The sequence below is a fragment of the Phaseolus vulgaris genome, chromosome 8 (assembly GCF_051622355.1).
Source record: "Phaseolus vulgaris cultivar YP4 chromosome 8, ASM5162235v1, whole genome shotgun sequence".
In the NCBI taxonomy this organism is placed as follows: domain Eukaryota; kingdom Viridiplantae; phylum Streptophyta; class Magnoliopsida; order Fabales; family Fabaceae; genus Phaseolus; species Phaseolus vulgaris.
The window spans coordinates 7,828,383-7,854,186 of record NC_143505.1 but is presented as its reverse complement, the minus strand read 5'-3'; the positions used below and the strand labels follow the sequence as shown (position 1 = coordinate 7,854,186).

Sequence of the window (25,804 nt, the reverse complement as noted above, 5' to 3'; positions counted from 1 at the left end):
AAATAATATTAAATTAAATTATATAAAAGACCAAATTGTTTAATAAACTAAACTAAATTGTTGTTTAATTTTTAAAAATTCAATTATTTGTAAATAAAATTGAATCCTAGCTTGTAAATAATTCAAAAACCCTGCGTGAAGATGAGTTAAAAAATTCGAGTGAAGTTGAGATCATGATCAAAATTGTGACAGGTGTATTTATTAATTCTGTTTGAAGCGCGTGCAGGGACCAAAATCACAAAAAATAGATAAAAGAAATAGGCAATAGTCCCCACTGCATTCGATTCCCCAACAGTTCTTAATTTTTTGCGGCCAGAATGAGAGCAGCATGAACTACCAACTAACAGCAACAGAATACTGAGCGATTAGCATGGAGTCGTCGGCACTGGAGTGGAACGATGAAGTGCGCGAAGGGGTTCTGAAGAGGCTAAAGCTTTGGCAGCAATGCAGCACCAAACCCACAGCGGCGCGCGTTACGGAGCTGGTGGAACACTTGAACAGTCTGGGCATTGCGCTTCCCTGTCCCGAGCTAGGGGAGCTATTGGTATCACAGATATACGATGACAACAACCAGCCTTGGATGTGGAAGTTCACGCACCACGCTCTCTCCTCGCGCCTCCTCTTCCCCCTTCAAATACTCTCTCTTCTCGCTTCCAACGCCATTCCTCACCGCCATTCTCAACCTCACTCTTTCGCTCTCTTCCTCCCTCTCCTCGCGCAACACGCCTTCTCCTTTCACCCTACGCCTTCTCTCGCCTGCAACCGCAAGTAACAAACCCTAATCTCGCTCTCTCTCTTTACTCAGTCCACTGATTTCACTCAATTGCTTAATCGCGTTTCTGTTTTTGGCAGGATTTTGAGTTCTGTGGACTCCGCGCTTCTGTTTTCAGAAACCTACGAGGTGCGCGATCTGGAGATAGGGCACGTGTTCGTGCTGTTCTTTTACGAGATTGTGATTTCTCTGCTCGATTGTATGCTGATGGATTGGGGATTTCAAGTGAAGTTTAGTGAGAAATCGCGTTTGGTTGCTGCAGGTGAGGGTGAGGATTGTATGGACATTGATCGTAATGTGACGCTGAGTTTTGAGAAGAGTGAGTACCATGAACAGATAAGGAAGCGGAATTCATTCACCGCCTTAGAGGTATTGGAACGCCTAACCGAAAGCAGAAAGGCTACTATTCTGCTGCAGTCTGTTCTCTTGAACATGTATTGTCTCCTACTTTGTATATGATTTTTGTCTTGAATGTTTAGTGCGTAATTGCTGTGGTGATTTGAATGAAACATGTTTTGCCGTTGAACCAATCTGCATGCGGAAATGATCTGTTAAATTAGTGTAATCAATTGAGTTGAGCTTCAAGCAACTGATGGCTTCGAGTTTTGTCACTGCCTGATAAAACAATGTGATAGTAAAATTTGTTCTCTACTCATCATATTGCTGGTGTAAGATATCTCTAGTTTGATGTGTATGCTATATGTCATAATATGGTTTGGTTGTGCTATTTTCACTTAAATGGAAAAAAATAAAAAAAAGTTGAGAAAAATACTTATATTAAACATGTAACAGTATTGAGAGGAAGCGTTTATGTAAGTGGTTTCCTGGTCTTGTGAGTTGTGAATGCTAGAAGTTATCCAAATGAGTGCAAATTCCATCTGCAAGAAAAGATGGAAAGAAACACTAGCTTATATGGTAGATTATGCCAAAATGAGAAGTCATTTCATATTCCTTGTACCTTTTCCTACTTCTGTCTTGCACCAATTACCATTAGATCCAATTGCAATCCCATTGACCATGGCAAGACAGGGTAGACTTGGATGACTTGGACTATGCCTGGAAGTTTTCTCATGTATAAACATGCTTTAAAGCCACAACATCATGTGTGAGCTTTCTGCTGCCATGGAGAATCAAGATGGCAATAGCAGTCTAGTAGGTAGTCTTTGTTAGTCTTGGATAAAACCTTATTGTTGATGTTAAACTTAGAAAACAGAGACATTGAATTGAATCCGTTTGTTTCTTAGACAACGTAAATGTTTTATTTATATTGAGAAAAAAGGAATCAATACAATAAATAAAAGAGATTTAATATCTTCTAATAATAAAGATATGATACAAGAATAAGTAAAAATGTTTTTAATAATAAATATATAATCTAAATATTCTTGATTATGTGAGATATGCTCCTTTGTTATATAATTATAATGCTCTCCCTCAAGATGGAGCATGTAAGTCCTATGTGTCTAACATGTTGGATCCTTGGTCCTCTTAGAGACTTCATGAATATGTCAACTAACTATCACTAGTGTTGACAATTCTAATGGTGTCTTCGGACTTCAGTTTTTCTCTTATGAAATGACAATTCATCTCAATATGTTTGATCTTTTCATGAAAGAAAATGTTAAAGACAACTTATAATACTACCTAGTTGTCATGCATGAGATGCATTTGAGAACTTTCTTGAAATTTAAGCTTTTTGAGTTTTTTTAGTTGTATGAGCTGAAAAGTGATTATTGTCTTTGTCCTGTATTTTGCTTCTACATTTGATCTTGCTACAACATTCTTATTTCTTCTCCATGATATTACCTCCAACAAGAACACAATACCCTAAAGTGGAACATCTATTGCTTGGTGGCCTTATGTCTAAATACCCAACAATTTGAGTATTCCCCTTATCTTCATAAATGAGGTCTTTGTCAAGAGCATTCGTAGTATACTTATGGATTTTATGACTGGATCCTAATGGTCTTGACAAGGAGAGTTTAAACATTGACTTACTACTCTCATTGCAAAGGATGAGTCACAATGAGGTAATTTAGCTTACTAACTAACCTTTTGTATCTCCCAAGATCATAGTACAATTTTTGTTGGTTGGGTACAAATTTGACACTTAGATCCATTGTGCGCCCACAAGCTTAGCATTTCAAACTTTAGTTTCTTCTACAATGTTGTAAGCATATTTTTTTTAGATGTGACCAAACCATCCTTCGATTGTGAAACTTCTATACCAAGAAAATACCTTAGTTGTCCAAGATCTTTTCTCTAGAACTTTTGAGTAAGATATTATTTTAGTTGTACACCCTACTTGTCACTGCCTAAGATAGCAATGTTGCCTACATATATAATGAGATAGATACATCCTCGGGGAGAATGATGATAAATAAAATAGAGAATGATCACATCTTTTGATATCATTCCTAACTTCCATATGATAGTCTTAAAACACTCGAACCATGCATAGAATGATTGCTAAAAGCCATATAGGAACTTGTGTACATGACATACATATGAAATAACTCCCTCTAAGCGACAAAACCAAGAGGTTGCTACATGTATACTTCTTCATTAAGATCACCATGTAGAAATGTATTTTTGATGTCAAGATGAAATAGAGTCAAGTGGTGAATAATTGCAATGCAAAAAAAGAAGTCAAATAGATATCATTTTGGCAATAGAAGAGAAAGTCTCACTATAATTTGTCATAAACTTATGTGTGTTCTTTGACAACCAATCGAGCTTTATTCTAATCAATGTTATCATCATGTCTTGTTTTAAGTGTGTACAACCATTAACACCCAACAATTGATTTGTTAGCTGAAAGAGGAACCTGTTCGTGAGTACCACTACTTTGAATGGCATACATCTCATCAATCATTGCTTGCTGTCACTCTAGGTGAGATAAAACTTCATTTGGAGTTTTAGGAATGATAAATGAGGTTTGTATGGGAAATAATCTTAGGGAAGGATTAGACATGGCCTCCAGTATATCATTACCTTTTGCAAAGGGATCCTGTACTGAAATTTCAATAGACCGTGAACAACATTGATATACCTAAATAGGGGCTAGAAAAACATCCCAAGTTATGGTAGAATCATTTAGTGGTGTTGAAGGAAAATTGACTGTGGTGGGAAAGTATCTACATATGTTGTCATTAGAAGCAATAAGTGTATATTATGGAGCAATTACAAAGAAACAGATGCTAACAAACACAAAATACCTATGAAGATCAGGAGATAAACATTGATACTCTTTTGAGGACGATGATATCCCACCACTAAGACACATTTGAACGGTCGAGGAGAAAGTTTGTCTTGACCAGGTGTAAAGTTATGTACAAAACATGTGGTGCAAAAAATGGGGAGGAAAAAGGTATAGAGGAGAATGAGAAAAATGACAGTGGTGTACTCAATCACTATGGAAAATATGACATCTAGTTAATGAGATAACATATTGTAAGGACAACATTCTCCCAAAAATGGTGAGGAAGATGATTATGAAGGAGAAGTGTCTGATAGTTTCAATAAGATGCCTAATTTTGTGATGAACTGCTCCATTTTGTTGAGGAGTATGGGGACACAAAGTTTGATGAAAGATACCATTAGAGGCCATGAACTACTGGAATTTGTGAGACTAATATTCACAAGTATTTATCACTACAAAAAGCATGTATGGATATACCAAATTGTGTTTCAATTTCATTAAAAAGAGTTTGAAATATAGAAAACACTTATGGTTGATTCTTCATCAACCAAATCCAAGTACATTTAGAATAATCATTAATAAAGGTAACAAAATATTGAAAACCATGTGAGGTAAGGAAGGACTCCAAATATCAAATTGAACTATAGAAATAGGAGACAAAACTCTTTATTAAGACTATCAAGTAATGACTAACAAATATCTTTTCCTTAATGACATGATTCATAATTCAAATTAGACAAATGTTTTAAACATGACACCATCTTTTGTAATTTTGTCAACGTGAGATGTCTTATTTGTGTATGAATCATTATTGGATAGACCGTTGATGCACATACAAATGGTGATGGAGAGAGAGTGTAAAGGCAAATCAGCTAGCTCGATATCTGATCCTGCTAGGTAATTAGTTTTAGTGAAAGTAAGTATAATATTATTGGATTGGGTGTAGAGAGTGACAAATGGTAAATTAAATGGCTAGTTAGGGACACAAAAAACAATTAGGGATGGAAGGGGTTGGGTAGTAATAATGCCACAAGCTTGTAATTGTAACCATAGGCAGTAGTTATAAAAGGAAAATGGGCAACAGTAATAAAGAAAGAGAAAAGAGAACGATTGCTAAATATTTAACTAGTTGCACTAGAGTTAATGATCAAAGGACCAAGGAAAGGAGATTGAAAGAGACAAATAAATGAATTACTAGTGTGTTCCACCAAAGCAATTTTACTAGTGGATTGGTGTGTCCCACAATTTTACTAGTGCATATATTTACTTGCTGTGTAGGATTTGTGCTGGGAAATTGACTAATATTTTTCCTCATTTTGTTATTCATCATGTATAATAGGCCTGAAAAATTCAATTGCCTCCAGCAGAGGCTGCAATTTCTTGAATCCCTTGAGTTGGCCTCATCAGAACTAAAATTAGTAAACCAAGTCCTAACAAAAGTTTCTGCAAACATTCGTGGAGTTTCTCATTTTGATTACTGCCTAAGTAAGCATCGGCTGGTTGGGACGCTCATCAATATGGGATCATGTAAGGTACCGTTGAGATGCAACTACCGATTTTGTCCATCTCCTTGTTGGGTTCCTTTTGACATTTATATGGAGAATGCTATGGATTCTAGACAAATTCCTACCAAATCAGCTATCGATGTGCTTACAGGTAAATTCTGAGTGTGTTTTCATTGGATTTATTATTGCTTAACAGTTATCAACTGTTTGTTTTCAGAAAGTTATGTTGATTCAGTTTCCTCATATTCATCAACTACTTGCAGAAGGAATCAAGACACTTCAAATACTAAACCAGGCTAGCTGGCAAGAAACTTTTCTAGCACTTTGGCTCTCAGCCCTTCGACTTGTGCAGCGAGTTGAGACTGGTCCATTGTAATGTTTTGTTTTCATTGAAATATTAACCAAATATTTAACTTACCACCCCATCCTCATGGTTAATTGCAGGAACGTGATCCCCCTGAAGGTCCTATTCCCCATCTTGTAGCTCGTCTATGTGTACTTTTATGTATTGTCCCCTTGGCAATTGCAAATGTTCTAAGGGATGACGCTGAACATAATTTTTCTTCTGTTCAAGTGTCTATGGAATCAGAATGTACACATGAAATGAAAAGTGATGATTCTATGAAACTCGAACTGATTTCATCTGTTCAAGTCCTTGGGCACTTTTCTTGCCTTCTATGCCCTCCTACATTAGTTATTGATGCAGCCAATCAGGCAGCTAGAAAAGCAGCAAGCTTCATTTATAATTCTATGAATGGAAAGGGTGAATCTGGTACTGGAATTCATGCTAATGCCAATACAAAAGCAGGTTAACTTTTTGGAACTAGATCTTTTATTTCCATGATTCCATCCTGCATTATATACAAAAGTATGTATTTTTCTGCTAATATCTATGATACTGCTGAATTATCTTTCAGGTGGGAACTTGAGGCATCTCATAGTGGAAGCTTGCATAGCTAGGAATTTAATGGATACATCAGTATACTTCTTGCCTGGTTATGTCTCTACATCTGTTTTGTCTTTGTCAGATTCATCACCTCTAGAAAAATCTCCGTGGTCAATATTTATGGAAGGAACACCATTAAACAATACTCTTATAAATTCTCTAACGGTGACTCCTGCCTCAAGGTTTCTTTCTGTTGTCAAATTTGATCTAATTTTGGTGTTATCTTTAATTGCTAATTCTCAAATTTAGAAAGAATAATATATTTCCTCTGTATAGCAATAATGAGGCCATTGGACCTATAGATAATTGAGCCTGCTGGTTATTTTAGGAAATATAGAGAGCTAATTCTAAGGAAACGAATTCTAGTAATTATGGGATTGAGTTTAAATACATAATCCTAGTATTAATGGCATGATACTACTGTAATAAAGAATAAACTTATAGGAGGATAAAATAAAAAACCTCCTAAAATACATAATGAGCAACACATTTTTGACACTCCCCCTCAAGCCCTCAAGCTGGTGAGTAAGTGTTCTCCATTCCCAATTTGGATATGATTCTTTCAAAGTTAATTCAGTTAAGCCTTTTGGTGAGTATGTTTGCAAGTTGATTTTGAGTGGACACATATAGGGTGTAAATAAAGCTACTATCTAGTTTTTCCTTGATAAGCTGTCCACCTCAATATGTTTAGTTCTATCATGTTGCATCGGGTTGTGGGCTATATTAATTGCAGATTTATTATCACAATATAACCTTATAGGTTCATCCCACTTTATCTTTAGGTCTTCCAATATAATTCTCAACCATAGAAGTTCACATATTCCTTGGGCCATTGCTCGAAATTCTGCTTCAGCACTTGATCTGGCTACTACATTTTGTTTTTTACTCCTCCAAGTCACCAGGTTTCCACCAAGGAAGATGCAGTACCAGTAGTTGATCTCCTATCCATAACTGACCTGCATAGTCTGCATCCGTATTTGCTTCAAGACTTGCACTTTTGTTTTGTTTAAGAAAAATCTCTCTTCTTGGAGTCCCTTTTAAATACTGAACAATTCTAGCAGTAGCTTGTAAATGCGCCTCCTTTGGTTGGTGCATAAATTGTCTCACTAGACTTACAACAAAAGCAATGTCTGGCCTAGTGTGAGATAGCTAAATAAGCTGCCAATAGGTCTTTGATACATTTCCTTGTCTACTGCAATATCCTCCTCTTCACTTCCCAACTTTATATTTGGATCAATTGAAGTACTAGTTGGTTTGCAGGCTATATTTCTTGTTTCTTGAAGCATGTCAATAATATACATTTGTTGAGATATGTAGATTTTTTTTTTAATGAGTCATGTCAATTTCCAAAAAATATTTAACTCTTCCTAATGTCTTAATCTCAAATTCTGTGGCAAGGCATTGACATATCATTTGCTGCTCCTTTTTGTCATCCCTAGTTACTTACTGAATATTTGATGAATACAGTGTGATTCCCTTGACTTTGTTTGTAACATAGACTTGTCATAACCTTGGTGAATCTACCAAACCATGCTCTTGAGGATTGTTGTGTCGGAGTTTCATAGGTTTCAGCCCATACAAAGCCTTTCTTAACTTACAAACAGTTCCAGTAATAACCTTTCCTTCATAGCTTGGGGAAAATTCCATGTACATTTATTTCTTTACCAAGGGCTCCATGTAGGAATGCGTTCTTCACATCGAACTGATGCAGATCTCAATCATTTATTGGTAATGAAAATATTACTTTGACTGTGTTCATCTTAGCAACCAGAGCAAATGTCTCCAAGTAATCCACACCATAGGTTTGAGTGAATCCTTTGGCTATTAACCTTGCCTTATAATTCAATGGTCCCATCGGTCCGATATTTTACTGTATGTACCCACTTACACCCCATTTTTTTTTCTTGCTGGAAAGGTGGCAAGTTCCGAAGTCCTGTTCTTGTTTAACATCTCAATTTCCACATCTATTGCTTGTTTTCATTTCCTGCCAGATAATGCTTCAGATATAGAGGAAGATGTGGTTATAGAGATTCGGTTTTTGTGAAAGGTTTTGTGTGTAGTGGAGAATTTTTCAAAAGATAGGAAATTTGTTAGAGGGTTAAGTGGTTGTTGGGTGCATGTTCTGGACGAGAAGGTCTAGGTTTTGGTCCACCTATGCTTTTGAATTTTCATATACAAACTCATTAGAATTGTCTGAATTTATAGGATTAGAAATAGTTATCTCATGCAATGGTGGTAGGTTGGATTTTTGGACATGGATAGATTTTGGAATGACCTTTTTTCTCCTTGAATAAACCTAATTGTTCCCAAATTTTCCACCCTATTAGGTGCGGGTTTAGGTACATATTTAGGTCCAGGTTCAGGTACAGTTTCTGTAACTCCAGGAGGTTCGGGTGCAGATTCAAATGTCATATTTGGAAGATGAGAGACTCATCTCTTATGTTCTCCCCTTGAAGATGAGGCTGCTTGAAGTAGGTCTCTTGTTCATTGAAGGTGACATTTCTTGACACAATTTTTTGGATGGTAGGTGATAGCATTTATATCCCTTTCGTGTGGTTTAGTATCCTAAAAAAACACATTTAACATCCTTAAGATCCAGTTTTTCCCTTCCATTACTATGAACATGCATAAAGGATACACACCAAAATATTTTAGGTTGGCGTTTATTTGTAGGGTTTATGTATGGGTAGAACAAGGATAGGGCGGTCCGGGGAGTCTTTAATCCAAAGATTGTAGAGGGTAATCTATTGATGAGATAAGTGCTAATAAGAAGGGTTTCCCCTCAAAATTTCTTTGGAACATGATATGAAAAAGGTAGAGCTTTAGTTTGTTCTAGTGTTCATTCTTCCTTTCAGCAATCCCATTCTGTTGAGGTGGGTTAATACATGAAGACTCAGGATTATCCCCTCTTTTTGGCAAAACGCGTTGAACTCAAGATTAAAGTAGTCCTTGGCATTATCAGGCCTAATTATCTTAGTGTTAGTTCCAAATTGATTCTTAACCATTGTGACAAACTGAACAAAAACCCAAATCACCTGGGTACAATCATCTATAAAGGTTATAAACCATTTAGCACCTGAGATATTAGGAATATTAGTGGGACCCCATGCATCAGTATGAACAAGATAAAAAGGGACAAGACTCCTCTTATTGCTAATGGGAAAATTTACACACTTGTGTTTAACAAACTTACACACCTCACAGTGGAGACTTCGCACCTTTAAATTCGTAAACAAAGAAGGGAAAAACAATTTTACAACTTGAAATGAAGGATGTCCTAGCTGACAATGGTATAGTTGAGCTTTCTCTTTACTGGTCAAGGCTGCGTTTTAGGGTTGATAGACATGGCCAGAGACTTCCAAAGATCAGGAGCTTTAATACTATCTCAAATTTAGAAAGAATAATATATTTTTCAGTGTATCAATAATGAGGCCATTGGACCTATAGATACATGAGCTTGCTGGTTATTTCAAGAAATATAGAGAGCTAATTCTAAGGAAACAAATCCCAGTAATTATGAGGTTGATTTAAAATACATAATCCTAGTATTAATGACATAATACTACTGTAATAAAGAATAAAATTATTGGAAGGATAAAATACAAAACTTCCTAAAATACACAATGAGCAGCATAGTTTTGATAGTAATGATTGACCTTAATAATTTTCTTCTGTCCTAGCTTGACGGAGATAGAGAAGTTGTACTATATTGCATTAAATGGATCAGATGTGGAAAGGCCAGCAGCTGCAAAGATTCTATGCGGTGCATCCCTCAGTCACGGATGGTATATTCAGGTGAAAAATCCTATTCCTACTAGAGATATTGTACATTGCAAGTCCTCCTGCAACACAGTTGCTGAGATGTATTTCAGGCTTTTCCTCGGATGTATATTTCTTAAATCATGTACTATCACTCCCTCTTTACCCCTAAAGTTTATCAATCTTGTTATGGATAATGGTAAAAATGTAAACTTAGGTTTGCTGATTTATTATATTATGAAAGTTAGAATTGAGAATGAACTGCACATCCCTCTACCATAAAGATTAGCTCAAGGTAGGAAGACTAGCCTAGCCTAGAAATTTTAAAGGGTATTTTAGCTACATACTTGGTCGATGTGTTGGGAACCTAATAGTAATCTTGTCTTAGTCTCAGCTAAAAGCTTTTATGCATACTAGAATGATGGACTAATTTGGAATCTGTTGGATCTATTGGTGTGGAATTAAGGCAAACAATTATTGTTGTAATGTAATTAGGTAGTTCATTGGTTTCCAACCATAATTTTGAATTATCAGACCTCATTTTGTTTTTCACTCAGGTATTCTGTACCTTACTGCATTGTTATCAAAACCACGTGACAAATCAAACTCTCATAAGTGTACACTCTTGTATACACAAAGGGGGCTAACTCGTTTGCAAACTCATTTTTGAGTAAGTTTGTGTAAACTTTTGTAAAATTGCAAGTTCCATATATGTTGAACATGTCTCAATCCCACATGAGAGGAGCAGAACAACACCCCCTGCTCTTGAAGAACCTATTGCACCACACTGCGATCAGTATTGGAGATTGTGTGAAAGTGCACTTAAAATTGGATTTCGTGACTACTCCAGCCTTTTCTTATTGAAACTAAAAGATGCTTAAAACAATTGTGTTCTGTCATTGAATGTTTGACCTGCTGCGCCAGCTAACAGGGAGGGGATGGGTCAGGTCATAAGTAGGGTCTAGGGTGATTCTTCTCTCTTTTTTATTTGTTGGGCCTCAACTTATATCTTATTTGAGTCCAAAATTTCTCAGTGGCCAGCATGAATGAATTTATTATATAATTATCTAACACTGAAAATTGAAGAAGAATATGTAAGTGTTAAACATGTAAAAATAAATAAAGAATAACATATAATATAATAACTAACAATAATTTTAAACTAAATAAAGCATAATATATGATTTCAAAATTAAAATATAATAAACTAGATAACACACTGGTTTTGTTCCTTAAATTTTTGAATGTAATGTGTTTGTTGTATGGGATATTATAGTTTTTTTTCTTTATTGAATTAAAATGTTTAATTATTATATTATTTATTTGTATTTTAATGTGTTTTTATTAAGTAACTCTAGCGAGTTTATGGAGCCTGCATAAGTTTATGTAAACTCTCAATTTTGAAAACCATGTCTTATTATATGCTTGGTTTATTGAAATTTTCTAGACCCCCTCTTGATGCCACATTGAATAGCTTGGACCATTAATTGAAAATTTCAATTTATTAATTAGTTTAGCTACTAATTTGGTTTGAATTTAATTTATGGACCCGGATTTGAGTTTCACCGATTTCAGCCTGCTTCTGTTTCTCCCCTTTTCTAAATTGGAAAAAATGTTATGCTTTTGTTGTTTGCAGTGTCGACTAATGACAACTTACAACTGCCCCTTTCAGATATTAGTTTTTTCCTTTGGTTGTACTGGCCTATGGTTAATGTGTGAATACTCCGCGCATTCTTGAATGTTGTATACCTCATTATTTATTGTTTCTGATGTGTCAAGCATTGTCTACTTGGCAGGAACATGTGATCCACTATGTGGTCAAGCTTCTTGCTTCTCCGTTACCTCCCAGTCATGCCGGATCTCGGAGCCTTTTGGTTGATAATATGCCCATGCTAAGTGCTGTTCTCCGTGGTGCTTCCTCTGTTGATACTGTTCATATACTTTCTTTACATGGTGTAGTAAGTGATTCAGTTCGATAATTTATTTGGTGGCTGTAAGAATATGATAACTCTTTTAGATTCTTATTAAAAAAAATTATATGGACTGAAAAAATTTGGGTTTACTTGAAAGTTGACATATTTTATCAGTCCATGTTCTGTGCTTGGAATTGAACTCCAATTCAGCCTTGGAATCAGAATTGGACTATCAAATTCTAAATTTCATGTTTGAATATGCCTTTTAAAATTGGAAAATTCAATTCTTTATAAAAATTCCAATTTCCATGGTTGGAAAACAGTTTACTAAATCCTTTCGATGCTAAAATGTGCGATTCGCAGCTACAATTGAAGTGATGTGTGGCCCCTTCACCTCCAATTCTTTGTATAATAATGAAGTGTGCATTAATTTTTATGTTCTTCTGACAACTGAAATTAGGTAGAAAAGATAATTATTATCAGACAGCGTCAAAAACATGTAGGATGAATGCTGTGTGTTAACTGTGCCCTACACCTCAATTTATGTGGCAATTAACCAGCCGTTTCACTTTGAAATTGCATCTTTTCTACACTCCTTGTGTTAGGCTGGCCCCGTGTTTTTGTTAGAATTGGTTCAAAGTAGGCTAAGTAAGCTTTATCCAAAAGTTGTTTTGAGTAATACCTATTTATACCTAGGATTACTTGTCTTTTACTCTTTCCTTTTTCATCATTGTATCACACAGATCTGTTGTATATATATATGACCACCTAAGGGAGACCTTTATAAGCTCTCGATATATTTTCTCTTTTTATTTATTTTCTCAAGTGTTTTAATAAATTCTTTTTTTTTGCTTTTAAAAAAAGTAGCAGAAAAGTTTAAAATAAGTCCATTTAAACAAGCTAAAGCCCTTGTATAGTTTGTCTATTTCAAGCACCATTTCTTAGCAATTAGTATGCAAACTTTTTTTAATTTCTTTACCATTCATGCTTTAATGTCAAGTATTTTTATCATAAGTTCTTTGTGCAGGTCCCGACAGTTGCTGCTGCTTTATTGCCACTTTGTGAGGCATTTGGCTCAATCAAACCGACTTCGAATAGCACTGGCGATGAGTCTTCAACATCAACATACATGGCCTTTTCTTTAGCATTTCTTTTCCTTATTCGATTATGGAAATTCTGTAGACCCCCACTTGACCTGTGCATCACTGAATTAGGAGTTGCAGTTGGAGGTTTGGAGTATATCATATCATTGCACAATAATCGTGTTATGTATTCCCAAGATAAGCGGAAAAGCAATCCAAATGAGTCTGCATCTGTTAAACCTGTGTATATTGATTCGTTTCCAAAATTGCGGGCCTTGTATTGTCAATACAAATCATGTGTTGCTTCAGCCCTTTCTGGCATTTCTACTGGAAATTCCATTCATCAAACTGCTAATATGATTTTAAGCATGATTTACCAGAAGATAACCAAGGTTGGAATTTCATCGAGCAATTCTTCGTCACCAACTAGCAGTAATGCATGTAGCTCCCTCATAAATTCTGGTGAAGATGCTTTTCAAAGACCTATGCTTCCTGCATGGGAAGTGCTGGAAGCTCTTCCTTTTGTCCTTGAATCAATTTTAACTGCTTGTGCTCATGGGAGGATTTCATCACGAGAATTGACAACAGGTTGGCTAGATGCTACCTTTACTTCTCTATCAATCAAGTTTATTGCATCAATCAATTTTGTCCCACCTTTCTTGTGTCTTTCTTAATAGATGATTAATTAAGTCATGAAAATTAAATAGTCTTTCTGGCTCCAATTATTTTTTATCAAAATCAATTTTTTGGATATGTTAAAATTTTGCCGAATGTCAGTTGTGTACTGATAGAACTGGATCAGATTAGAATCTGGAAACAGTATCCAAGAAACAAGAATGTCTTTATTGGTATTAAAGAGCTCCTCAAACAGTAACAGCTCTCAGAAGAATTAGTTTCAAGTATTTCGAGGATTCTGAACCCTCCCACACAAAACTATACAATTGTATTTTTCCACCCTCAACCACTAACAACTTTCCTTATTAATAGTCTCTGCTGACAGCTGACTCCACTAACTGTTCACATTATAATATTTTCTTATTCTTTCTCTTATATATGTATTTAATAGAAGGTTGTCGTGTTCTATCATGTACTAACTACTGTTTAGTTTCATTAAGCCATTACTAATATCATATACTTAATTGGATGAGATCACACATCAAACTAGGGTAATTGGGCAGCACTGATAATTAATCAACTATTAATGCGATTAATAAATATTTAGCTAGAAAATGTTGGTTGTCGGAATCTAAGAAAATGGTTAATGGACAGAAATACATGTATTTCTGGTGCTACCTTCATTTAATCACTCTTATGCCATTCACTTGCAGTTCTGAGATGTGTTAAATTTTGCTGAATGTCTAAGAGTTGTGTACTAACTCGTTTTTATTTTCATTAAGCAATCATTATATTTTAATATTCTAATACTTAAAGGGGAGGAGGTCACATCAAACTAGGGTAATTGGGGAGTACTGATACTTAATCAACTATTTATGAAATTAAAAAATATTTAGTTAAAATGTTGGCAGTTGGAGTCTAAGAAAAAATTTATTTGACAGAAGTGCATGTATTGCTGGTTCTACCTTCATTTAATCACACTTGTGCCATTCACTTTTCAGGTCTGAGAGACCTTGTTGATTTTCTTCCTGCGTCACTTGCTGCCATTATTGATTACTTTTCTTCAGAAGTTACTCGTGGTGTATGGAAACTAGTTCCAATGAATGGAACAGACTGGCCAAGTCCAGCAGCACTTCTTCCATCAATTGAATTGGAAATAAAAGCTATATTAACTCATGTTGGCGTTGAGGTTCCTAACTCTTCTTCTGGTACTTCTTTGGTTCATTAATCTTATGCACTTGTTTGATTTATATGGATTTCTATTGAGTCCCATGAAAAATCACATATGATACATGCACATGTAGATGGAAGTCACTCAAGATATGTGGAGTGCTCCAACATTTTATATGCTACGTAGTTGCTGTGAGTCCGTTACCAGAATAATTTGCTGTGTTTTTTATCTTCACAACATTAAGAGCAGCTCGATATCTCAAGATTATGAGAAATATGAATCCACTGGCTTGCTTATCAGCAACAAATTGGATCCTCTTTCTATTAATAAGGCATTTCTGTTTATAAGGTAGTACTACGTGAGACACATTTTACATCGGTGATGTTGATCTAGATGATGTAGAAATGATGTAGTATCAATCATTTCTAAGATAGCCTGAAATGCCTATCACATGTGTTAAGAACTGCACACATCCATGTCAGTCTGTCTTGTTCATCACTACCCAATCCAACTTGGTACATGATATGTTATGACCACTTCCCTGAGTCATTTTCTTGGACAACTCAGCAATACCAACACCCACCACCCTGACAAATACCAACCAGTCCCCCACGCTACCACCCTCTAAGAAACAACTAGACCACCCTCTGAGAAGCAACCAAACCACCATATCTAAAAATACCTTAGATCTAAGAAATAAACAAAGTGGTGGCCTTGACCAATTTTGTTAAAATTGCAAGTAAACTCCCTGAAATCCCACAAGTACAGGGGATGTTATGAGCTAACGCAAATGGAGGATTAAGGTAGATGTGGATCGCTGGGAGATTGCAAGGTTTCTCATCAAGTTGTAGGATTGTGCATAGGGTCAATCCCTCCCATATTGTGCAGCTAGGGTTTGACAACCCCTTTGTTGGCTGAAAAAACAAGACTCAACCCAAAAACAAAGCCCGATCCTCATATGACCCTTTTGTTTCACTAGGGTTCCCATCCATTTGCAAATTAGAAACAAAGGAGACTCATGCCACACACACCTCTTGACGCCGCTGCTGTTGAACAACAATCACTGTTGTTGCTGAAGCCATTGAAGCACTCATGTAGGTCCCGCTTAGGCTAGCTTCACCATTGTTGGCATCACAACACCCACAACCATTGTCGTTGGTGCTTATTTTTTGTTCTTTTCAGAGTTCTCTGTTCTCTCTTTGCATCAAACATCTAAGAGTTTATTAGTTTTTTATGAGTAATTTCATGAATTGTGATCCCTTTTTTAGTTATGTTATGCATTGGATCTTACTATTTAAGACTTATTATGAGTTATTTTTATTGTTTCTCGTTTTTGTTAGATATTATTAGATATAATTAGATATTATTTGATATTATGAGATATTATAGATATTGTTAGATATCTCATATTTATGTAATGGGCTTAGCCCATATGTTTCTTTTCCTATATAAACATAACCCTATGTGTTCAATATACACAAGGGATTTACCCTATTCTTTCTTTTCCTTTAATATGGTATCTAGAGCATAAGGTTAGGGTTTAGGGTTTAGGGTTCAATTTTTATTGGTGAACCCACTATTCACTGGAATTTTCCAGCCACCGCCCCACTGTCTCGCTGGAGCTACCACTACCTCGCTGGAGCCGCCGTCGGAATCTCGCCGGAGCCACCGCCGGAATCCCGTCGGAGCTGTCGTTGGAATCTTGTCGGAGCCTCTGTTGGAGACGCTGCCAGAATCGTTGTCGGAGCCTTCATCTTTGTTGTTGCCGCCAATTAACCGGTGACTGGATTTGTCCTTATCTTCTATGGCTTCTTCCGCTTCCGCTACCTCTATGGCTTCTTCCGCTTCCGCTACCACTATGGCTTCTTCTGCTGCCACTACCACTGTGGCTTCTTCCACAATCATTATGCCGGATTCATCTATTTATACTAATTACGTCAATGTTCATCTTTCCATTGACAAATTGGATGGAACCAATTATGACACTTGGGCATCAGATATTAAATTATGGCTTAAGAGTCAAGGTTATGTTGATCATCTTACTCATCCTACTCTTGCTGAAAATGAGGTTTTTTCGTTGGTTGAAAATTGATGTTCAATTATGCATTGTTATCAAATCGACCATTCACTCATCTTTAAAACAAATTTTTCGTATTTATGAGACATGTTCAAAAGTTTGGGAACAAGCAAAATTATTATACAACAATGATACTCAACGTCTCTATGGTGTGTGTCAAAATCTTCTCACAATTGTTGCTCCCAAACGTCTTGATGGTACAATGACAGAATATCTAGGTAAACTTCATGCTCTTCTTCATGATTTTAATGAGTTATTACCTCCTGCCTCTACTCCTTCTCAAGAACTAGAACAAAGATCCAAGTTCTTCATGTTATTGGGTTTACATGGCCTTCCTGATGATTATTCTCACGTTCGTGATCAAATTTTGGGATCTCCTATTGTGCCCAATTTTACTTCCACTTGTTCTATCCTTTTGCGCGTGCCAGGTAAACACACCACTGATATAACGTCTCATGTTGATGACTCTTCTGCTTTAGTCTCTCGGCATAATGATCGTACTCGCCCTCACAAGTCGGGCAAAGGGCGTCACAAGTGTGACCATTGTGGCAAACTTGGCCACAAAATTGACAGATGTTATGCCTTACATGGTCGTCCTCCTAGATCTGTTGCGGTTGTTCAAATTGCCCCTGTGCAACCTTCTACCATGGACCATACTTCAATTGATACCCCAGGCCAGCCTGCTATTTTCAATGAATTTCTTAAATGGTATGAGGATCGTCAGAACCCTAGTTCCACGGCTTCTGTTGCACATTCAGGTACATCTTTTGTTGGCCTCACTCACTCCACTTCCCATGGCCCTTGGGTTCTAGATTCAGGTGCCACTGATCACATTACTGGTAATAAATCTTTTTTCTCTTCCCTATCTATTACGGGTTATTTACCTTCGGTTACCATGGCCAATGGATATAGTGTACCATCACATGGTGTTGGTACTATTAATCTTTTTTCTTCTTTATCTATTGATGATGTTCTTTATGTCCCTGGGTCTCCATTTAACTTATTATCCATTAGTCATCTCACCCGTTCCCTTGATTGTGTTATTTCTTTTACCAAAGATTCTGTTACTTTACAGGACCGGAGTTCGGGACGGATGATTGGCATCGGATGTGAGTCTCATGGACTTTATCAACTACAGATCTCTGCACATGTTGGCGCAATTATGGATTCTCCATCTCTTATTCATGCTCGGTTGGGTCATCCTAGTCTTGCCAAGATGCAACAACTTGTTCCAAGTTTGTCTAATGTGTCTACTTTATCGTGTGAGTCGTGTCAGTTAGGGAAGCACATTCGTAGTTCTTTTCCTAGTAGTGTCTCACAACGTGCATCATCTCCTTTTGCCTTAGTTCACTCTGACATTTGGGGACCAAGTCGTATTAAGTCTAATTTAGGATTTCATTATTTTGTTACTTTTATTGATGATTATTCTAGATGTACTTGGGTATTTTTAATGAAAAACCGTTCTGAGTTGTTTTCTATATTTCAAATATTTTACAATGAAATTAAAAATCAATTTGGAATTTCCATCCGAATTTTGTGCAGTGATAATGGACGTGAGTATCTTTCTCATTCTTTTAAAAAATTTATGGCTTCTCATGGTATTCTTCATCAAACTTCATGTGCTTATACGCCTCAACAAAATGGGGTAGCTGAGCGCAAGAATAGACATCTTGTTGAAACAACTCGTACTATTTTAATCCATGGTGATGTTCCTCAGCGTTTTTGGGGTGATGCTGTTCTTAGTGCATGTTATCTCATTAATCGCATGCCATCTTCAGTTTTAGATAACAAATTCCTCATTCTATTTTATTTCCACATGACCCTCTCCACTCTTTACCTCCCAAAGTATTTGGGTCCACATGTTTTGTTCATAATTTTAGTCATGGTCTTGATAAATTATCTCCTAAGTCACACAAATGTGTCTTTTTAGGGTTCACTAGATCATAAAAAGGATATAAATGTTTCTCACCTTCTTTAAACCATTATTTTATTTCAGTAGATGTCACCTTCAGTGAATCTTCCCTTTACTTTAAGTCTTGTCCTTCTCCCTCAATTTCTTCATCTAATCAAGTGAATATTCCTCTTGTTGTGCCTAGTGCACCTAACGATTCACCACCGCCACCAACTCTTCAGGTGTATAGTCGTCGTCAAACATCTCATCGTCCATCGGCAAACTCTATTTCGGTGCCAACACCTCATCCCCCTCCGACTCCTACAATTGAACCTCTGACTGTTGAACCTGATCTTCCTATTGTTATCCGTAAAGGTATACGTTCTACTCGTAATCCCTCTCCACATTATACTGCTTTGAGTTACCATAGACTATCTCAACCCTTTTATACCTGCCTTTCGTCTATTTCTTCTGTATCCATTCCAAAATCTGTAGGTGATGCCTTAGCTCATCCTGGTTGGCGTCAGGCCATGCTTGATGAAATGAATGCGCTTTAGAATAATGGAACTTGGGAACTTGTTCCTTTACCATCTAGGAAATCTGTTGTTGGTTGCAGGTGGATTTTTGCTATCAAAGTTGGTCTTGATGGTACTATTGATCGTCTCAAAGCTCGTCTTGTGGCTAAGGGTTATACCCAAATTTTTGGTTTAGATTATGGTGATATTTTTTCTCCAGTAGCAAAGATGGCCTCTGTTCGCTTATTCATAGCTATGGCTGCTCTTCAACAATGGCCTCTTTATCAACTGGATGTTAAAAATGCTTTTCTTAATGGGGATTTGCAGGAAGAAATTTATATGGAGCAACCTTCTGGTTTTGTTGCTCAGGGGGAGTCTTCTGGATTGGTATGTCGTCTTCGCAAATCCTTATATGGCCTCAAGCAGTCTCCTAGGACTTGGTTTGGAAAATTTAGCAATGTTGTTCAACAATTTGGTATGACTCACAGTGAAGGAGATCATTCAGTTTTTTATCGTCACTCGAGTGCTGGGTGTATCTATCTTGTAGTATATGTTGATGACATTGTTCTTACAGGCAGTGATCACCATGGCATCTCACAAGTAAAACAACACCTTTGTCAACACTTTCAGACCAAAGATCTTGGCAAACTCGGATATTTCTTGGGGATTGAGGTAGCACAATCCAATACTGGTATTGTTATCTCTCAAAGAAAATACGCATTAGATATTTTGGAGGAAATTGGGTTGATAAATTCGAAATCTGTTGATACTCCCATGGATCCCAATGTCAAGCTTTTACCCAATCAGGGGGAGCCTCTTTCAGATCCTGAGAAGTACAGGAGATTAGTTGGAAAATTGAACTATCTCATAGTTACTCGCCCTGATATTTCCTTTGCAGTCAGTGTGATGAGTCAATTTCTTAATTCTCCATGTGAAGATCATTGGAATGCAGTCATTCGTATAGTGAAGTACATTAAAGGCTCTCCTGGAAAAGGCTTGTTATATGGTCATAATAACCATACTAAAGTCGTTTGTTATTCAGATGCTGATTGAGCAGGTTCTCCATTTGATAGAAGATCAACTTCTGGTTATTGTGTCTCCATTGGTGATAACTTGATCTCTTGGAAGAGCAAGAAACAAAGTGTTGTGGCAAGATCTAGTGCAGAAGCAGAATATAGAGCTATGGCCTCGGCTACTTGTGAGCTTATTTGGCTTAAACAGTTACTTAAAGAATTGCAATTTGGAGAGGTTACTCAAATGACACTTATATGTGATAATCAGGCTGCTCTTCATATTAGCTCAAATCCAGTTTTTCATGAAAGGACAAAACATATTGAAATTGATTGTCATTTCATTCGAGAAAAGATTATATCGGGAGATATCAAGACTGAGTTGGTTAATTCAAATAATCAATTAGCAGATATTTTTACTAAACCCTTACGAGGGCCTAGGATTGATTACATTTGTAACAAGCTGGGTACATATGATCTATATGCACCAGCTTGAGGGGGAGTGTTAGATATTATTTTATATTATGAGATATTATAGATATTGTTAGATATCTCATATTTATGTAATGGGCTTAGTCCATATGTTTCTTTTCCTATATAAACATAACCCTATGTGTTCAATATACACAAGGGATTTATCCTATTCTTTCTTTTCCTTTAATAGTTTTTAAAATGCATGCACAAGTCTATGAATATAGTTTTTTGTAAACTCGTAACTCTAGCGAGTCGAGTTACGATCCTCAAGTTAAGATTTTTTATTCCCCTTTTGATCCTCTTCCGATCCTCATGTTTGACAACATTGGCCTTGACAATCACTACCTATGTCATGTTACTAGTGACCATCACTATTCCTAATGAGTTAGATATTTTTTGGTTTTACATTGTTTATGTTTGTAATTGTTGTTCAAAGCTTTTCTACGTTGGTTTAATTTTAAAAAAATGTAGAATTTTTTTTTTTACATTGATTACAAATGTAACCAATGTAAAATATTCTATTTAATAACAACAATGTCTCGCACTTTTATTTATTTTGGTTATTTTACAACTAATATAAAATATTTTGTTTTAGTGAGATTTATACAATGCTTTTAGAGCATGAAGCGTAAAAAGTTCAAGTAAAGGGTCCCTCCACCAGTTAATCGTGATGAAGGATCCTTTTCTTCAATGAAATATGGGGAGTTTTACTAAAATTCATCTTAATTCCATTGGATCAAAAGCCTAAAATAGTTATAATGGCGTAAAGAAGACGACATTAGTTAGGAGCTTATAATATAAATCGATAGCCATGGCCCATGGCTGGGCTCCTTGTAGCAAAATGAGATTTGGTGAATTCTAGAAAAGCGAAAAAACTTGAATGAAAAGACTATTATGGCCCCCTATAGCCTCAACCTTGAATAGGCTTACTCATCTCACTATTTTATTTCTTTTCTCCTTCCCCTTGTTGTCAAGTCTTCCTTATATCATCTCCTCCACTAATTTTCTCCTTTCTTCTCAAATTCATCCGTCTCCCCTCAGCTGCAACCGATACTTCAATTTTCTTCACCTCTCTGGTTCTGTAATAATTGTCATAATCGCTTATTGGAATTAATTTTCTACTCTCCCTTTTCTTTCATATTCATGCCACTCATTTGTTTTCTGTTTATGTGATTGCTCTTATTCCTCCTAGAATAGAAAATGTTGTTGAGGTTTATCATATATGCTTTTTGTTGAAGAGCTTACGTTAACTAGAGATAAGGCCTAATTATAATACATAGGGGATGCAAACCTCACCTTACCAATTCAGTTTTGTGAGGTTGAACTAGGCATGAACTCACTATTATGGTATTAGAGCTTGTTCTAGCTAGGTTTCTTGAACTTATTGTTTCACCCGCTATCGGATCGCTATTGGACTACACACGAATATCTAATCTCATGCTCAAGATGTTTAGTCCTCATCCTAAGTGGGTGTATTGGAGATCCCATATTAACTAGAGATAAAGTCAAATTGCAATATATAAATAGTTGGAAACCCCATCTTACAAGCCCATTTTGTGAGGTTGAGTTAGACTTAAAAATTCACTTCTTAATACTTTTTAAAAATTATATACTATTTGAGAGAGCTCACATCAATGTTGAAGTTTGCTATTTTAATGAGTGAAAATAATCTAGTTGTGTTTCTAAATGCCTAACAAAAAATGTTTTCAATAAAAAAAGTACAAAACACTCATCACATTCTAGGATAATGCTGTTGAGGTCATTGAGTGCTCTCAAGTCCTTGTTTTAATTATTACATCATGGTAGTTTGTTATACAGACTCATTTATTAATGAATACAGGCATTTTCCTTTAATTTGCAGTTATGAATTTTCAGTGCTAAACCTCTATTTTATCAAAGAGGCCCTAAATACATCGAATGGTTAATGCTTTTTATATATTTTTATTGACTTTGCTGAGACTGGTGAATATTTTAATTAGCTGTTTCTTCTATTGACTGGATAGCTCTTTAGATTTGAATTGTTTGGCAAGACTGAGTACATCTTTAAATGTTGTTGTATTGTAACTCTAGTTTATTACATGAAGGAGTTTGGGTAATTCTCTTGAGAAACACTTGACATGGTGCTGAGTGAGAACACATTTCATCCATATATGTGCCAAAGACGATGGTGTGCTTTAGGGGATGAATTTATCCTTAGCATTACTGAAATAAATCTGCAAACTTAATTGTTTTCTAATATTTTCTTTTAATTAATAGGGATTCATCAGATTAAACAATATGATGATAGTTATTGTATTTGTATTGTTTATGAGTTACGTCTTTGTTGTATGGTAGGAGGTTCACCGGTATTTCTGCCTCTACCAATGGCAGCTTTGGTCAGTTTATCCATTACTTTTAAACTTGACAAGAGCCTGGAGTACATGCATGCTATTACTGGAGCAGCTTTGGAAAATTGTGCATCCGGTTGCCCTTGGCCTAGCATGCCTATAATTGGCTCTCTGTGGGCCCAAAAGGTTCGCCGCTGGCACAACTTCATTGTTGTATCAGGTTCCCGATCTGTGTTTAGACATAACAATGAGTCTGTTGCTCAGCTGTTGAGAAGTTGTTTCACCTCATTCCTTGGAACATTGTCTGTTTCAACCTCAAAGCTGACTGCTGAATGTGGTGTGAATGGCCTGTTGGGTAGCACTATCACTGCCCCTGGTGCCTATCCTTATGTTGCTCCTGGATTCCTTTTTCTTCGATCTTGTCGAAATATACACAATGTGCAGTATGTAAACGATATAATTGTGGGTCTTGTGACAGAGTACTCTAATGTATTAGCTGGGAGACGGTCGGATGCTGGCTCTCGCCACATAAAATCCAATGAAGCATCACTATCCCTGGCCGCTGAAAGTGCTAAAGAGGTGGCAACACTTGGTGCAAGTCTTCTATGTGCGGCAGGCGGTATGCTACTAGTCCAGGAATTATATAAGGAGACGATTCCTACCTGGCTGCTGTCATCAAGGGATGTGAAGAAAAACAATGATAGTGTTGCGTCGTATATACTTGAGGGTTATGCTATGGCATATCTGTTGATATTGTCAGGGTCAATTATATGGGGTGTTGGGACCAAACTACCACCAGGGACTTTCTCCAGAAGGAGTCGTACCATTGAAGTCCATTTGGACTTCTTAGCAGAAGTCATGGAGAAGAAAATTTCACTCAGTTGCAATCCTATTACGTGGAAAACTTATGTCTGCTGTTTCGTAGGATTAATGGTCAGTGTTGCACCTGTATGGGTTCAAGAAGTGAGAGTGGATACTTTGAGGAAATTGGCGCGTGGATTAAGCAGATGGAATGAACATGAACTTGCACTCTCTCTACTACATAGAGGGGGCATGGCAGCTATGGGAGCTCTGGCTGAACTTGTCAATGTGATTGAGTCTGAACCTATGTTGCCGTGCTCATAATCGAACATGTATTAATATAGTATCGAAATTACTCGAGAGCAAAAAGCAAGTCTACTCCTATGCTCTGCAACTGAGATGGGACTTACTACTTTATCCCAATACCGGCAGTGTGGACTGTGCAGTCTGAATCGTAGTGCTCCATTACTCTAGTCTCATGAAATTCTTTAGAAAAAATAAATCTTTGCTGAGATTTATATTTCTCCTTCATGTCTGATCTATATTTCTATGTTATCAAGTCTTTCATGAGTATGATGTATTAGTGAAATAGCACCAATTTACAGTGAATTAGACAATAAGAGGGGAAAATGTTACAAAGAGGTTTTAAAGTTACTGGGGAACGTGGGTCTTATAGTACTTAGAAACTGAAATGCCATGCATTTAGCAATTGTACCCGTCCCCAATTAAATCATTCAAATCTGCCTCAGTTTTAAAAAGGTGGATTTTATTGTAATGCTTTATGTGGAATTTAATTTAGTTGTCTCCTACGTAACAATAACTATAATATACCTACGTGCAATACAGGATACGTGTTTATTTTATTACGCCCATGTGTTTTCACTTTCTTTTTATGATAACAAAATATAATTAATTAATTCTTATAAAAAAATATTATTAAAATTATAAAAAAAATTAAATTAATTTTTTTTTTAAAGAAATTGATGCAAAGGTGAGAAGAGGTAAGATATGTTTAAACAAGAAGGTTCAGACCAAAAAGAAGTGTCTATCTACTTTTTCTGGTATATGTTTTTTTTTCTCAATCTTTCTTTTTTATAGAACATATACAAATAATAATTTAATGTTAAACATATATTATACTAATAAATAGGTCGAGTTTGATTCAAGATTTCTAACACCAAAATTTAATACTCTAACATAATAAATAATGTTTAATTATATTAATTTAATTTTGATCCAGTACTTCACCAAAAATATGTAATCTGAGTTGTATCAATTTGGGTTCAGATATATCCATATTCATATCAACAACAATTTATTAATAATAATAATAATAAAAAGGAGACAATGTAATAAGAATAACAACAGCAAAAACATGAAGTTATACTAGACTTTTATATTTAGATTTTTGTAAAATTCTATTTAGTTAAAAAAATTATACTTTATACCAATGCAGTAGGTGGATCCATTTAAGTAAATATTTAGTAAAATTTATAATTTTATTTATTATATTATTTCTATATAATTATTATTATATTTTATAATACTATTCTTTAAATTCTTTTTATAGTGTATTAAAATCATATATTTAGTTTTCTATCTTAATTATGAAGTATCCTTGACCTACATAAAAAGGTCACGATTTTAAGATTATTAAAAAAATACAGTAAATAGTTTATGTCATATATGCATAATCATATTGAATATATTCATTATATATATATATATATAATGAATATGTTAC

General features: G+C 35.8%; 1 protein-coding gene across 4 annotated transcripts; it reads left to right on the top strand.

Annotated features, from left to right (window-relative positions):
- The first annotated feature begins 224 nt into the window (after positions 1-224).
- LOC137823629 (mediator of RNA polymerase II transcription subunit 33B) lies at positions 225-24,858 on the top strand. 4 transcript variants are annotated; one of them, XM_068628838.2, is made up of 11 exons: positions 225-768; positions 853-1,206; positions 5,314-5,630; positions 5,743-5,834; positions 5,924-6,287; positions 6,397-6,607; positions 10,106-10,220; positions 11,981-12,142; positions 13,125-13,767; positions 14,796-15,002; positions 23,267-24,858. In XM_068628838.2, exons 1-11 carry the CDS (start codon positions 371-373, stop codon positions 24,382-24,384), a joined length of 3,981 nt encoding a protein of 1,326 aa, XP_068484939.1. In that variant the 5' UTR covers positions 225-370; the 3' UTR covers positions 24,385-24,858. The 4 variants fall into 4 exon arrangements, with proteins under 4 accessions (XP_068484939.1, XP_090149799.1, XP_090149800.1 ...); XM_090293673.1 differs by lacking the exons at positions 225-768; positions 853-1,206; positions 5,314-5,630; ... (1 more) ...; positions 5,924-6,287; positions 6,397-6,607 and adding an exon at positions 7,208-8,918; XM_090293674.1 differs by lacking the exons at positions 225-768; positions 853-1,206; positions 5,314-5,630; ... (1 more) ...; positions 5,924-6,287; positions 6,397-6,607 and adding an exon at positions 7,208-8,948.
- Positions 24,859-25,804: the final 946 nt, after the last annotated feature.